This window comes from Polypterus senegalus, chromosome 4 (genome assembly GCF_016835505.1).
Source record: "Polypterus senegalus isolate Bchr_013 chromosome 4, ASM1683550v1, whole genome shotgun sequence".
Taxonomy (NCBI): Eukaryota; Metazoa; Chordata; class Cladistia; order Polypteriformes; family Polypteridae; genus Polypterus; species Polypterus senegalus.
The window spans coordinates 91,063,515-91,078,350 of NC_053157.1; the positions used below are offsets into that span (position 1 = coordinate 91,063,515).

General features: G+C 37.8%; 1 protein-coding gene across 1 annotated transcript in view; it reads right to left on the reverse strand.

The window, feature by feature from the left end:
- Positions 1–3,441: 3,441 nt before the first annotated feature.
- Positions 3,442–14,836, reverse strand: part of LOC120527530 (solute carrier family 22 member 5-like) — a 114,257-nt gene continuing 102,862 nt past the window's right edge. Inside the window, exon 10 of the mRNA XM_039751038.1 lies at positions 3,442–3,636. Within this exon, the coding sequence (XP_039606972.1) occupies positions 3,576–3,636 (61 nt within the window). The 3' untranslated portion in view covers positions 3,442–3,575. The remainder of the gene's footprint in view (positions 3,637–14,836) is intronic.

Here is a 14,836-nt window from a genome sequence, read left to right on the forward strand (position 1 = left end):
GGCTGGTAGGAGATGTTAATCATTTCTGTATGCTGCCTGAACTAGGAGGACATAAGAGTGAGGCTAGTTAAGAAACATAAATTGTAACAACATTTCATGACTTTTATAGGATACATGGTTCCACTATGCAAATTATTTGGACTATGCAGATATCACGGAGCCTTTACAAGTAGATTTTGTTCTTTAGGTATTATTAAAACCTCAGGGATGCTTCGTGAGAGAGTTCTAGGATGGTTAACCTGTAGGCAAATCTAGGCTAATTCTGGCCCTGGAAATGATTCCAGGACTTGGCTAGAAGTGATCTCAGAGGATTAGAGTGGGGAGGACATAAACCTGGGTTGAGATAAAGGAGGCGAAAGAGATAAAAAAGTTAGGGGTGCTGTTCATGGTCCCTTTGGGTCCATATGTGTCCAACCCTATCAAAACCTTTAAAGTTATGTCAAGAGAAGCATGAGAGCTCTTTAATATTACTTGTTTATATTTGGTACCTTTTTTCACCCAGTTTCCATACCTACGGGTTTCCTCTGGGCGCTCTGGTTTCCTCCCACAGTCCAAAGACATGTAGGTTAGGTACATTGGTGATCCTAAATTGTCCCAAGTGTGTGCTTGGTGTGTGTGTGTGTGTGTGTGCCCTGCCGTGGGGTGGTGCCCTGCCTGGAGTTTGTTCTTGCCTTGCACCCTGTGTTGGCTGGGATTGGCTCCAGAGGATATAGCGGGTTGGAAAATGACTGACTGACTGGGATGGTATGCTTGAGTGTGTCTGGTTTTTTAATGTAAGTGTCCTTTCACAAATTGGATGCATGTGCTATTTATGTAAAAGCAAGTGATATATGAATATGGAGGGAATTTTTGGTTTTGGTTTGAAGTTTAGATCAACTTTATTTTAAAAGCCTTCACTAAGACCTCCCTTTCTGGAATCCTTAAAAATAAGGTTGCAAAAATGAGTGCAAACAGGAACAATTTAAATTTTTTACTTTATTTTGATCAGGAAGCTTCTGATTTTCCTGTGTTATCTTCTAACACCTTACTGTGCACTTAAAAGTATAAACACTAACCGGAAAGTCATGTTGAAGTCTATTTCAAATTGTACAGGTGTAAAGTAAAGGGATAATTTGAAAAAAAAAACAGTGGCTTTTGAAATTAAACCTTGCACAGTAATTTATAATGCAGTCTGTGAGCCTTATGAGAATAAATCCCACAAAAGGAATTTAAGGCCACTTCTTTACTAAAGATATTTTTTGAGAAGATTAAAACTATTGTTTTGTTTTAGACCCTACAATTTAAATCCACATTACACTAAGATGCTACATAACAGACTCACGGGATGATGATTTATAATAGAGATTTAGCACATGCTATAGATGTGACAAGTGGCTCATTTGTTAGCACTACTACTATACTGTAGTGTTATACAGTAATTCAGGCCTGTTCAGTGTGTGTAGTTTGTATCTTCTCCCTGGACACTCCAGTTTTTCTTCCTCATCCTAAATGCACGCAGGGAATGTTGACTGTAAACTGATATGGAGTAGCTATGTTCATTAGTGTGCCATGTAATGGACTGGCACCAAGTCCAGGTTTGATTTGGATCTTTCATCAAATTCTGTGAAGATTGTTTCATTCATGGAGAATGGAGACAAACTGGTTCTAGAAAACAGATAGAGTTTGCAGTGTACCCTTACCGAATCTGGCACTACATACAGTACTCACAATCATCTGATCATCATTCTGTCATAAGACACACTCGTGCCTGCATTAATTTACAATCAGATTTAAACCAGTTTACAGCTGCTGGTTAACCTAACATGAATGTTTTCAGCTTGAAACAGGCCACCCTTAGAAAACCATTAGATGAGGGAGATAACATGCCAAATCCACAAAGACTGAGCTGGGAAGTAAACCACATTGCCTGAGGCTGTAAGCCGGTAGGTTTAATCACTCACGCAAATCTGTCTTATGTTTAAAATGTAATTTGAATGAGTTCATAAAAAACAAAACACTGCAATTTCTAATTTAGCATAATTGTCACATTATTCTTGTTTGGAATCCATCTATTTTTCTTCTATTACAATCTGGATATGAATATTCAATTACTATGAATATAATAAAAGCCCAGAGGGATATTAATGTCTTTCTCCTTCTTAGCCCACTGTTGCCAAACATTTATTTTTGATAAGTCAATTCAATAGTATCCTCCTGTCACAAGGTGTGGAGCAACCCTGGACAGAATGTTAGTCCAGTACTATGCCTGCAACAACATGAACAATCCTCAGCAATATAATCTATAAATCCATTGACAAAATGTATTTTCATTTAGTTTCTTCTCCATAAACATTCACCGTTTACACACTCATTCAGACAAATAATCTGATAAACATAATTCTGCTACTTCAGAAGGAAAAATGGTCTAATAAAATATATAAAAGAAAATGATCCAATTTCATAAATAAAGTTACAGAGGAAATAGTATTTGTGCCTCTCTCATCAAGAATAAAATCAAAATAGTTTTATATCTATGGAGTATATAAAGCAGAATATGTGTTTTTGTAACCAAAATCACATCGATCCACCTATCTCCTCCAGATTTTGCACAGATTCCCCATTTGTACAGGGAAGACCATGGGCTATGTTTTCTTCTAAAACTTTTCCCCTAGGAAATTTTTAGTAACCTCATCTGTGGTTTATTAGGGAGCTGTCCCAGAATGCATTTTTGAACTTGGCAAAGTTCTTCCCTGTGGTGGGTTTAGTTAGTGAAATTTTGGTTCCCCTGGGGAATTTATTTAGTGGCATCACTTGTACTTGATTCCATCACTGGAAGTACTGGGTACCCCTGTTATTTAATAACAAATACAAAACCTGCTTAGGCTAGTTCAGGGTCACAAGGACCAGAGCCTATTATGGCAATAATGGGTTAAAGTAGGAGCCAAATTTGAACGAATCATCCATTCATTGGTGGGAAAAAATAGGTATATTACACCAAATAAACAGGGGAGGGCTGTGTATATGAACAACACCAAAAAGCAAAACAATCTCAACAAAACATTGCTTTTCTGTCCCACTGGGTCTTGCTAAATACTGGCCCATTTCCTAACTGACTAGTTAAGTTGCAACAATGACAGTTCTGTTTCACTACAGCACCAAATTAGCCTCTCCCTCATGTCCTGATATTTCTTTTTCTCTCTGATGTACTGATCTCCTTTCCCACTCTGTAGCTCTTTACCCCCATGCCAAGTGACCTTTGCTCTAGATATTCTTCTAATTTGGGACATGGATAATTATACATACTTGCATTTAACCCTCTTACAGAATGAACACTACTTTTCCCTCACCATTACAATACAAGAAATAATCCATTTTTTCTTAACAATGTGAAACAGGTAAATGCAGGGAAAAGAAAAAAAGCTGGCTGTCCCTGAACAGACAAACATGTATTGTATTCATAGTGATTGCATTAGACAGAGAAACAGATTACGATTTTCAATGTCTTAATTAGAATAAACTGGTGAGTTATTTTAGAACAAAACTCAGGTGGGGAAAAATGTAGATTTTCCAGTTCTGCAGAACTTTTCTAGAATAACTTAACGCTCTAAGTGAACAGCTTCACATGTCGCTTTCTGCTTGTTCTTCACTTTCCAGCACCTAAAAAGAAATATCAGTAGAATTAATTATCTTAGAGTTTAAAAAGTGAAAAATAAATTTGAGCTGCATTTTTACATTTTAACCCCCTATAACTCACCCTTGAGTGTACCCTTATGGTGCAATGGGTGGCATTGCCACCTCAGAATGATTTGACTCTGGATCAGTTTTTCTATGTGGAACTTCTCTTCATGATTGCACAGTTCACAGTCTAGAGGTCACATTTAGGTTAATTAGCAATGTGTGTGACTGCACCCAGTGATAACTGGCGACTCCCTCGATTTGGCTAGGAGTGTAGTCTTGTACACAGTGGTCACTTTTTAACTGTGTCTCAATTCATTTAATGAAAGAGTAGGTTTGGTGATCCACTGAACTCCTCACTCCTTGCTTTACTATGTCAAACTCTCATTCCCTTGCTGCTCTAATTCCATGTAGTTGGATACATAATCACATAGCCAAGGTTAGCTAATCAAATGCTACAATTGAGAAAACTGTAAATAGTTGTTCTTGTTACTGCTTCAACAGAATATACAAATTTCCTCCTGTATAACAGGAAATAGAAATATCTTAGTACAATGAACATCACAGATTATTTCATAAGGATCCTGAAACAAGAATACAACTAAATAGGGTTCTTTTGGAGTAGCATAGTAATTCAACCCCAGTGATATGTTATTTAAATTAAAGCAGAACTATTGATAGCATGATAAAAATAATACACAAGGACATCTATTAAGTTCAGCAAATGAACTTAGCTAAAACATAATGAAATAAAATTGTCCTAAATTATGGAGTGTGTGTTTGTTTAAATTATATTCCAGTTTAAAGGGAACCTTTTTGAAACAGCTGTTTTACTCAAAAATGTTAAAATTACCATATTTAAGACATTTTTGAAATTTTACTCATGTTGTCAATGGACATTCTTACTACCGAAATCCTGCTGATACTGCTTATGCCAATTTACCTAGAGCTGTGGTGATTTTAGCTCTTACCTACAGGTAATTCACTGAAGCGTGTACCATATGACACACACTTCCATTGCATCTGAACAGTTTTTGGAACTGAAAGCCACATTCACTGACTGACCATTGTGAAAGATGCCCGGACACAGACAGATACAGAGACAGCCAGATATCCATAAACACACACGTTTATTTTCTTTTCAGCGCACACAACACCAATACACAAACCACCAGCAAACTCAGTCCTTTACTTTTCTTCTGCCACCTCCACTCCTCTCTCACAAGCTCCGTCCTCTTCCACCCGACTCCAGCTCCCCGAGTGGAGTGAGGCAGCCTCTTTAATACCACACCCGAAGTACTCCAGATGTTCCTCAATCAAGTTTCCGGCAGCACTTCCAGGTGTGGTGGAAGTGCTGCATTGGAATTCAGCACCTCTTCTGGCAGCACTCCTGGGTGTGGCGAAAGTGCTGCAGACCACGGCTCTGGAATTGTCCAGACACCCCCTGTGGTGGCCACTGACCCCAACAGGCTTGAGTTCCAAAATCCCATGCCCGTGGCCCCGATTGCAACCCAGGGTGTCTGTCCCTTCATGTCTCAGGGAATGGCTTGTCCTTTTCTCTGTACCCTGCTCTTCTAGGCTTCCTGACAGTAATTATGTAAGGAGTGTATTCTACAACCATTTTCAGTGTTTGAATTCACCATCTATAGAGAAACAAGAACTTTTCTCACAGTTGCAGTGAGATTATGGAGAGAAGAATTTATGTATGTAACAATTACACAGGTTGATTTTATTACATTAAAGCATTAGAACAATTTTGAAATTAAAGAAAAGCTTGCACTAACACCATCCCATTTTCTTGTAATGTTCTATTATCATTTAAATAATAAGAACTGTGTGAGTGTGTTTTGAATGTAGAAGTCAGCAGTACTTCTATGCTTGAACACCAAAAATCCAAAATATGATGAAAATTAAATAGAAATGCGACATTTTACCATGTTACTTCTTCCTGGTAATCTGTAAAGCTATATTATTGGTAAACACTAAAAGGAAATGCACTGCATCTGTTCAACACATGACCATCTTCCTTTCAAGTAGCTGGATTAATATGTTTGAGAACTATGTCCTATCTCTTACTGATATGCTGGTTAAATGTAAACACGCACTGCTGATTCATTGCCTAGAGACTGAAGCTCAGCGTATTTTCTACACTCTTGCTGTTACTGATGATTAATTCGCTGTTACCCTTGTTGCACTAAAAGATTTTTTTATTCCAAAAAGTGGTTGAAAGAAGTAAGTTTTACCAAATAGCACAGAAGCCTGGTGAATCCATTTTGTAATATGTTGCTGTATTGTATTGCAAGTTCATTGTTAATTGTGATTTTGGTGCACTAGTGGATGACCTGCTCAGAGACCAAATCATACAGAAAACAAATGCACCTCGCATTTGAGAGCAATAACTGCTAGAGACAGCCCTTACAATACAAAAAGTAATTACTATTGCTGGGCAAACTGAATGTGCTGTGGATGAAGCTAAAGCCATGACAGCTAACACTGAATCATCTGCTAATGCTATACATACAGATTCGCAAGATACAGGGCGAGTGAGGCAGGAATGTGCATTTAATGTCCGAGCACTGCAAAATAAACAGCAGTAGCAGCAAAAAATATGCTATTGCTGTGGGTCTCAAATGCATCTTGCTAATAACCTGAAATGTCCAGCAAAAGCAGTAAGATGCAGATAAGTGATAAATTTGGACATTTTACTAAAGTATTTCTTGGTGCAACATCGATTTGTGCTGTGCAAGATGTTACTATGCCTGACCTTACTGTTCTCTAGCATTGAAGACACTGCAACTGCACAATGGGGAAAAGGTCTCTGGTACACAATGTCCAAGCAAACTGCTGGCAGTTAACCAGTTCAAGCAGATTTACTTGTGAGAACTGGATCAGCAGTTTCAATTCTGCCAGAGGAATTCTAGCTTTAGTATTTTAGCAATTTTACCATTTCAAAAAGATCACTGTAAGTTCAGTCAGCCTTACCAGATAATCACTCAGAAAGGCCCTGCCACATAACTTTTGTCAGATGGCAAGACCTGGAATGCAGTTCACCCACCTTGCATCAGATATTCCAACGCATTTCAGTTTGACTTCATCAACATATTCAAATGATATTTCTTCTGTTAAACCTGTTTGAGTTTCTTCAAATACACGGAGAGAAAGATCGCGACAGGCTCCGGTGTGGGCAACAGATTATGTGAGATAAAGGTTTACAACATCTGGAAGCTACACTTGAAAATTGAACAAGTGACCAAGGTAATAGGATAGTTGAATTATTCTCGTTATATTCATGTTGAAAATTACAGATTAGAGTTACCCCTGTTTTAAAAAGGGAAGAAAAAAAAGTTACTGCATGTCTATGTATGCTCTTTTCTTGTAATGTTTAATTACTATTGATGATTCTTCAACTTTTCTTGCAAAATTGGATATATGTGGGATATTGATGTAATCAGTCAAGAGGTAAAAGTCACTGTGAGGAGAGGTGAAGAGGAGGAGGTGCAAAGAAGAAGAAGAGGGCAATAAAGGGAGACGAAAAACTAACAATATTGCGTGGTACATTTATTTCAGCTATGTAACAGTAAGTTAAATGATTTTAATATCCATAAAAGTATAAAATACATGTTAAAGAAAACGTTATCTAGCTATAAGAACTGCCCGTGACGTGTAAGCCACTGTGCACGGTGCAAATAAGTATTTACTCAGTATTTACCTCACACCAAAACAACCTCACAGTTCCAGTATCTGCAGTCTATACTAATTCACTACTTCACTGATAATATAATTTTCAAGGGTGACCAGACATCCTGGTGAAAACAATAGTCATGATTCTAGAATATTGGTCCTGATAAATAACTGAAGAATATTAAAATACCACAATTTTAACAGTCTGTAAATCTAATAAAACATGGTTCTGCTGACACAAGCATCCTCACAATATATTTAGAATATATTTAAGAAACTCCAAGTGGCCCAAAATCCCATAACCCACGTCATGTAATATATGAATAATAACGCTGTTAAAACTCTGTTGGGGAAAACTTCACTAAGAACTTAAGTTAAATTTAAACTCCATCATGAGGACAACAAAGAAGCAGACAGAAATAGACAGCACTGCCATTTATTTGTTTACACTTCATACACGGTCTGGGCTCCTATGTGTTTATTTTATTTATTCCCCCTACGTGTTCCCATCCCTCTCTAAAGATGATGAAATAAAGCAGCCATTAAACAAACAAAGATGTGCTTTATGTGTGGGTATACATGCTACAGATGTAGCGCAGGCTGGGACTTTGAAAATCTGGACATCTTATAAATTACCAATAGAATGCCACATTCACCTATTATCCATATTGGTCAGTGGCTGCAATAAACTTTGTCTTTCATTTCTGTTTCTTCCGAACATTTGTCATAACTGAATAGCTTTCCAGTCCCATTTCATGAAGATTATTATGCCGAAGCCAAGAAGGCTTTACAAAAAGATTTGATTTATTTATTTAGGTGATGTTAATTAACACTTGCAACTTGCCAATGAGTGTGAAAATGGTGTGTGGCGGTGTTTAAATGCAGGTGTGAGTGAGAGTGCTCCTTGTGATGGACAAAGGGCCTGCCAAAGTCTATTTTCAGCCCCTGGTCACTACAGCCCTTGGACTGATAAAGTTCTAAAACCAACCTACTGAACTCAGTTGACTGAAGGCTATATTGCCTGCACAGTTCTCAAACACACCTCAACGTTACACCATGTGTATACATTTTCTGACTTGTTAGTTAGTGTGCCATCCACCAGATTTTAAACGTTAACTGCGTTCTAAAACATCCATAAATTTTTAAAGGCAGGCTGAATTGTTGTAAGTATTTCTGTTTTCATTAAGATGCTGTCATCTTCTTTGTCATGACTCCTTTAAATAAATAGCTGCGACAAGAAAATGTGATTGATTCATTCATTTTATGTACTGTACTTTATGTAGTGGCTTTGGTTTGACTGAATTGGTTTTAAAAAATAACAGGCCTCAGTCAGTAATGGCCACACTTCTCACATGCTACTACCACTTGGTTGAAAATATTCAGCTATGACATGAAGCTAATTAAAGTTAACAGTGTTAATTTTTAAGTGGTCTCCTTGCATTTACTCAGCACTAGGTCATAACATCAAAAAGTGTGCTTTTCCGCTTTTCTTGTTTGTTTCAACATTTTGATTTTTGCCAAGCCTGGGCATGTTCATTACTTACCCTAATGAGTGCCAAACCTTTCTCCACATACTCCACTCAATAATTCAAATCTGCATTTCAATCAGCGCTACTGTCACACTTAATGAAATATTTAATTATTGATAATTACACTACAGTGTGTTGTACCAACAATTTACTAGGACATATTAGACATTAGACATATTAAAAATGCAGCCAACCTCAATTCTCAACGTGAAAACCAGAATCAGAAATTGTTTTTACTCTCAAACTTTTGAAATTATTGACTGGTGGTGAGTCAGCCCTTCAGCACTGTTTGTTTTAATGGCTGCTAGCTTAACTCATAATAGTGTACTAACAGGACACATATGTGCATTTCTGTGTACAAAGGGCAACTATTCCCAGATTTTGCTTTTAGAGTCTGCATGACATTTAGTGAAGCAAGTACAACTGCAAGAAAGCATTATATTTGAGCTGCACAGACTCTAGGGCCTTTGCACACCAAATGTCTGGTTAGTAGTAGTATGAGAAGCAGATACTGGCTTAATTTCAATGAAGAAATACAGTTTAACAATGAAAGATATTAGGAGAGGATCAAACAAATCAGTCATGTCAAAATTAAAATTAAAGTTGAAATATTAAAAATTATGACCTAAATGTAAGTATATTCATTCCTTGCTCCATAACTCTGTATCTGAATAAGCAATTTTAGAAAATGGATTAATGGACAGACATCTGACTGTAAAACTAATAGTAATATCTGCATGTGAATGAAGGCAATTAAGAATTGTGGGACAGGCTTGAAAGAAATGATAGGATTATTGTTGGAAAAACATACTGTGATGTGTGGGTTACAGACTTACACCAGAGAGAAGGAGGGGAGTCCAGGTGTCCCAAAAAAAAGAAAAAAAAGCAGCTTTATTGTTGTCAAGACAGGAATATTATCAGAGCATTTATTCAAATGGGAGCAATCACAGAAAGCATGCAGCGGCATTGACTTCACCCTGCACGACCTCCCTTCTTCTGATGAAAAGAACAGATAGCTGTCTTTGTAGATAAGACAGAAAGTTTAAACACAACCGTGTTAGCGATCAACCAGCCAACGACAGATGCGTTAGGCGGGAATCCTGCTAACCTGCAGTTGTATGGACAGTAGACAACCAGTCCCTGCCTGTGTTAACCAAGGGTCGGTGCACAGTGCAGTTGGGGGGTTGTCAGGGTCTCAAAAATCTAACCCCCACCCCCCAGCTTTGTTTACAAAGTGACATTCGAAATTGGGCTTGGCCAGATGTGAGAGAATGTCAGTATTGATATTCGTTTAACCAGGTCGATGGCAAACATCAAAATCCAAAGGCTACAAGCTAATAAACCACCTAGTGAGCCAAGAAATCATATCCTTATGCATGTAGAGCCACTGGAGCAAGGCATGACCAGGGTAAACTGTCTACCCCACAAGTCATAGTGGAGCACCTCCGCTGCGCATTTGATTGCCAAACATTCTTTCTTGATGGTCAAGTAATTGGGCTCCTTGGGAAGCATGTTTAGGCTCAGAAACATGATGGGATGTTCCTCCCCACTGAAACTCTGAGAAAGTAGAGTTCCCAAGCCAAACGCACTTGCATCAGACTATAGAATGAACTCCTTAGAAAAATCCAAATTCTGCAGAACTGGGAAAGAAGCCAAAGCAGACTTTATGTCAGATAAGGACTTTTCACAATCATCAGTTTAGACAATGCTGCAGTTCTTTCTGCCCTTCGTCAGGTCATTGAGAGGGATGGCTCTATGTGCAAAATTAGGAATGAACTTCCAGTAATAACCAGCAAGTCTGAGGAAAGCATGAACCTGTTTCTGCGTTTCCAGACATGGATACGGAAGCACTTCACCTACCTTGTACAACTGAGGTTTAATCAAACTGTTCCTCATAGAGTGCTCCAAATAATATGTTTCTGACATGCCCAATTTACACTTCTTAGGGTTATTTGTCAACCCAATCATCCTCAAACTGTCAAGCACCGCGTATAGGTGGTGGAGATGAGACTGCCAATCATTACTGACTATGTCATTGAGATATGCTCCAGCATAGGTGGAATGGGGTCACAGAATCTAATCCATCCATCAATGGTGCACCATGGAGACCAAATAAGAGTCTGGTGAATTCAAACAACCCATCTGAGATGGTGAATGCACTCTTCTCTAGATTCGTCCGGCGACACCTATCAGTAACCCTCCGTGAGATCTTGGATGGAAATGCACAAGGGTTGCCCGAGCTTCTCCAGTAAGTCATCATTGTGCGGGATTGGGTACACATCAAATTTAAAATCTTACTCAAGCGTCGAAAGTCTGTACTAAATGAAATGCCATCCAATTTTGGAATTAGAACAACGGGACTGCGCCAGTCACATTTACTCTTACGAATCACACCCATATGGAGCATCTGCTTCACCTCCTTGCGTATTACAGCCCTTGTTTCTTCTGGAATATGATATGGGTGCTGCTGTACCTTAACACCAGGTTCAGTCACAATCTTGCGTTCAGCAATTTCAGTCTGGCTAGGTACGGATGAGAAGACATTAGAGTTCTTTCCAATCAAGGATAGTATCTCAGGCTTCTGAGTGTTCGTTACATTATCGCTAATAGCAACCTTAGTCTGAGAGACTGCTGTGGCCAACACCTCAGTAGGGTTGTGCCACTCCTTCAAAAGATTAACATTCAGGATTTGTATGGAATGGTACCGTTCTGGAATCCTAAGTTTATAGTTCACAGGACTCATACATTCCTCCACTAACACAGGACCCAGCCATTTCACCAGCCCAACTGATGTGGGTCAGATGGGATCAAAACCAGAATCCAATTGTCCTTTTTGAGTTCTCAAAGTTTGCTTTTTTCTATCATAATTACATTTCTGTAATCAGATCTTACCATTTTAGCCAGACCGTCACCCTGGCCTGAATTGCTAGACTTAAACAATTTAGGTTTTTGCCATGTTTCAGTCAAGAATAATGACATCACAGTCCTTAATGGCTTTCAACAGCATTTGCAGTTTTCTCAGATTGAGGGGGGAAGACAAGGAAGACTTAATAAAAGGGTGGAAAGGGTGTAGAGCTGATAAATAATGCCAGTAGGAAAAAGAAGGAAAATCATACATGTGGAACCTGAGAGAGAATAACCAAGTAAAGATGTGCATTATGATGGAAGGAAATTAGGTCAAATACAAGGTGAAGAAGATAATGATAAAATATTTTGTAGGTTACATAAGCAAAATGTATTTCACTGCTAAAGCCTATGTCACATTACACAGCTTTAACTGATTAAAAGTTTGTCTTCATTTACATAATCTTAGTAAGTCGGGGTGGTCGGTGGCACACTCCCGTGTAGTCTGTTCCATAATGTTATATGTCCAGACTTACTCCAACTAGGCTGCAACTCACTCCCATAAAATCAAGCAGGTCTGATTTTGTATTTAGTTAAAGGAACAAGGTTTGTTTGCACAAGAGTCAACAAACAGTGATTACTCATCCAGAAATTCATTGAAATTGTGGAGCAACACAGTATAAGGAATGTGGGTGTTTTGGACCTCATAAACAGAAGAGAAGCTCATTTGTCTGGTGTCTCCTGTTTTAAATAACATGACAGAACTTAAGAAAAAAAGGGAAGAGACTGGGGGTGAACTAGTCATACCTTTTAACTGTTTGTTCAGTGCTGGTTCCATCAGGAAGCTTGGCTGTCACAAAATGGGGTGAGGATGACTGTGTTGGAAATTTGGTACTCAGTTAATAAATGTGACACAGCCAGCAATTTTCAGTCATTTAAATGATATGGTGTAGGACAAATTGGGTACTGCTTATTCTTCTAGTCTTCAGTGGCACACCAAGCATGTTAACATAAATTTAACAGGGATGCAGGGGTCCTATTGTGCCTTTTGCGACTTGCATTCCAAGCTAAGTAACTGAACTCCACCTTTTACCAGGATCTGCCTAGGTAATAAAGGTGTAAATCAGTGCTGCACTGACATCTCTCCAGAAGCCCCTCTACATACTTCTTGAAGGCAAAAACAAAAGACTTATAATTAAAGGGATGACAACTAGGATGGACACAATAACTTGCCTATTAGAAGTCACTGATTTCTGCAGATTTGTTGGCTGTACGTCCATGATGCGAATTGCCTGTTCCACCAAATCCCAAAGGATTTGTCTGACCTCTGGCATCAACAAGGCATTTTTGCCCATCTTGCTTGAAAAGGGGGCCTGAGTTGCCCCGAAAGCTTGAAAATTGTAACCTTTTTTGTTAGCCAATAAAAGGTGTCATTTTGCTTGACTTCTCACTACATCTATAATGGCTAACACGGTACAACACCTTAGGACTACAGTTACCTTGATATAAATCTAATGGCTAGAGACCCTCTCCCACAACAAAGAAAGGTAAGGTAAGGTAAATAAAGTAGAAGACTTGACAAATTATTTGAGCATTTACTAGTATTGCCAAAGGCAAAACTGATAACTAATTAAACCTACTTAAAATTCAATGAATTCCTGAATTTAAATTGAGCGTCAGTGGATGGGCAAGTTAAACAATTCTTCTTTAAATACTACAATGGTTTTCAATGAGATCAGCAATTGCAATCGGCAAGTCTGACACTAGAAGTTGGGTAATGTAACGTTACATCAAATTAAGGTTGCCTAACATGGTTTAAGAAACTGGGTGTGTGACCAGCCTGACCTGTGTATATTAAGATAACTAGCAGAATACCCGTGCTTCGCAGCGGAGAAGTAGTGTGTTAAAGAAGGTACAAAAAAGAAAAGGAAAAATTTTAAAAATAACGTAACATGGTTGTTAATGTAATTGTTTTGTCATTGATATGAGTGTTGTTCTCATATCTATCTATATATATATATATATCTATGTATCTATATATATATATATATATATGTTGTTCTCATATCTATCTATATATATATATCTCTATCTATCTATATATATATATATACCCGCTTGGCAGCGGAGAAGTAGTGTGTTAAAGAAGAAAAGGGAAAGAAAAGGAAACATTTTGAAAATAACGTAACATGATTGTCAATGTAATTGTTTTGTCACTGTTATGAGTGTCGCTGTGATATATATATATATAGCAAAATACCAGCGCTTCAGCGATGTCATGTGTTAAAGAAGTTATGAAAAGAAAAGGAAACATTTTAAAAATAATGTAACATGATTGTCAAAGTAATTGTTTTGTGTATTTGGCGGCAGCGTCACGAAGTTGTTTTCGGCAGCTGCATCAGAAAATGTACCACGACGTCTGACACGCCTCCTTTTTAGTGTTTCTCACAGCTTGGATTGCTGCTGTCATATATATACACACACACACATACATACATACATACATACATACATACATACATACATACATATATATATATATATACATATATACACATACATATCTTCATATCTACATATCTATATACATATCTACATATACACATATACATATATATATATATATATACATACATACCTATCTACATATATATACACACACATACATACACACACAATTATATATATATATGTATGTATGTATGTATGTGTGTGTGTGTATATATATACACATACATATACTTGTGTGTATGTTTGTATGTGTCTATATGTGTGTGTATAGGTTTGGTCACTGAGTGCAAGGGAAAAATAATAAATTATAGTCTATAAGTTATTAAACAGTAAAACATTAATGTTTTAAGAAGTACAGGTACATTGAAATTACATTTTCTATGTGAACGTTCAAATTTGTGCCTCTGGTAATGTGCCTTACCGGCATTTAAAGAAAATTAGTTTTGTGTCCTCTGCAGTGTTAAGAGAGAAAGGCTTTGGTTTGGGATAAAAGGAAAAAGGTGTAAAGAAAGGAAAGTTGCCTTTTTCTTTTATATAGTATAGAGAGATGTGTTCGCTGACGTTATGATCGCCTTTTGGGGACAGTCGCGTGAGTCTTGTGTAGACTGGTGAGACGC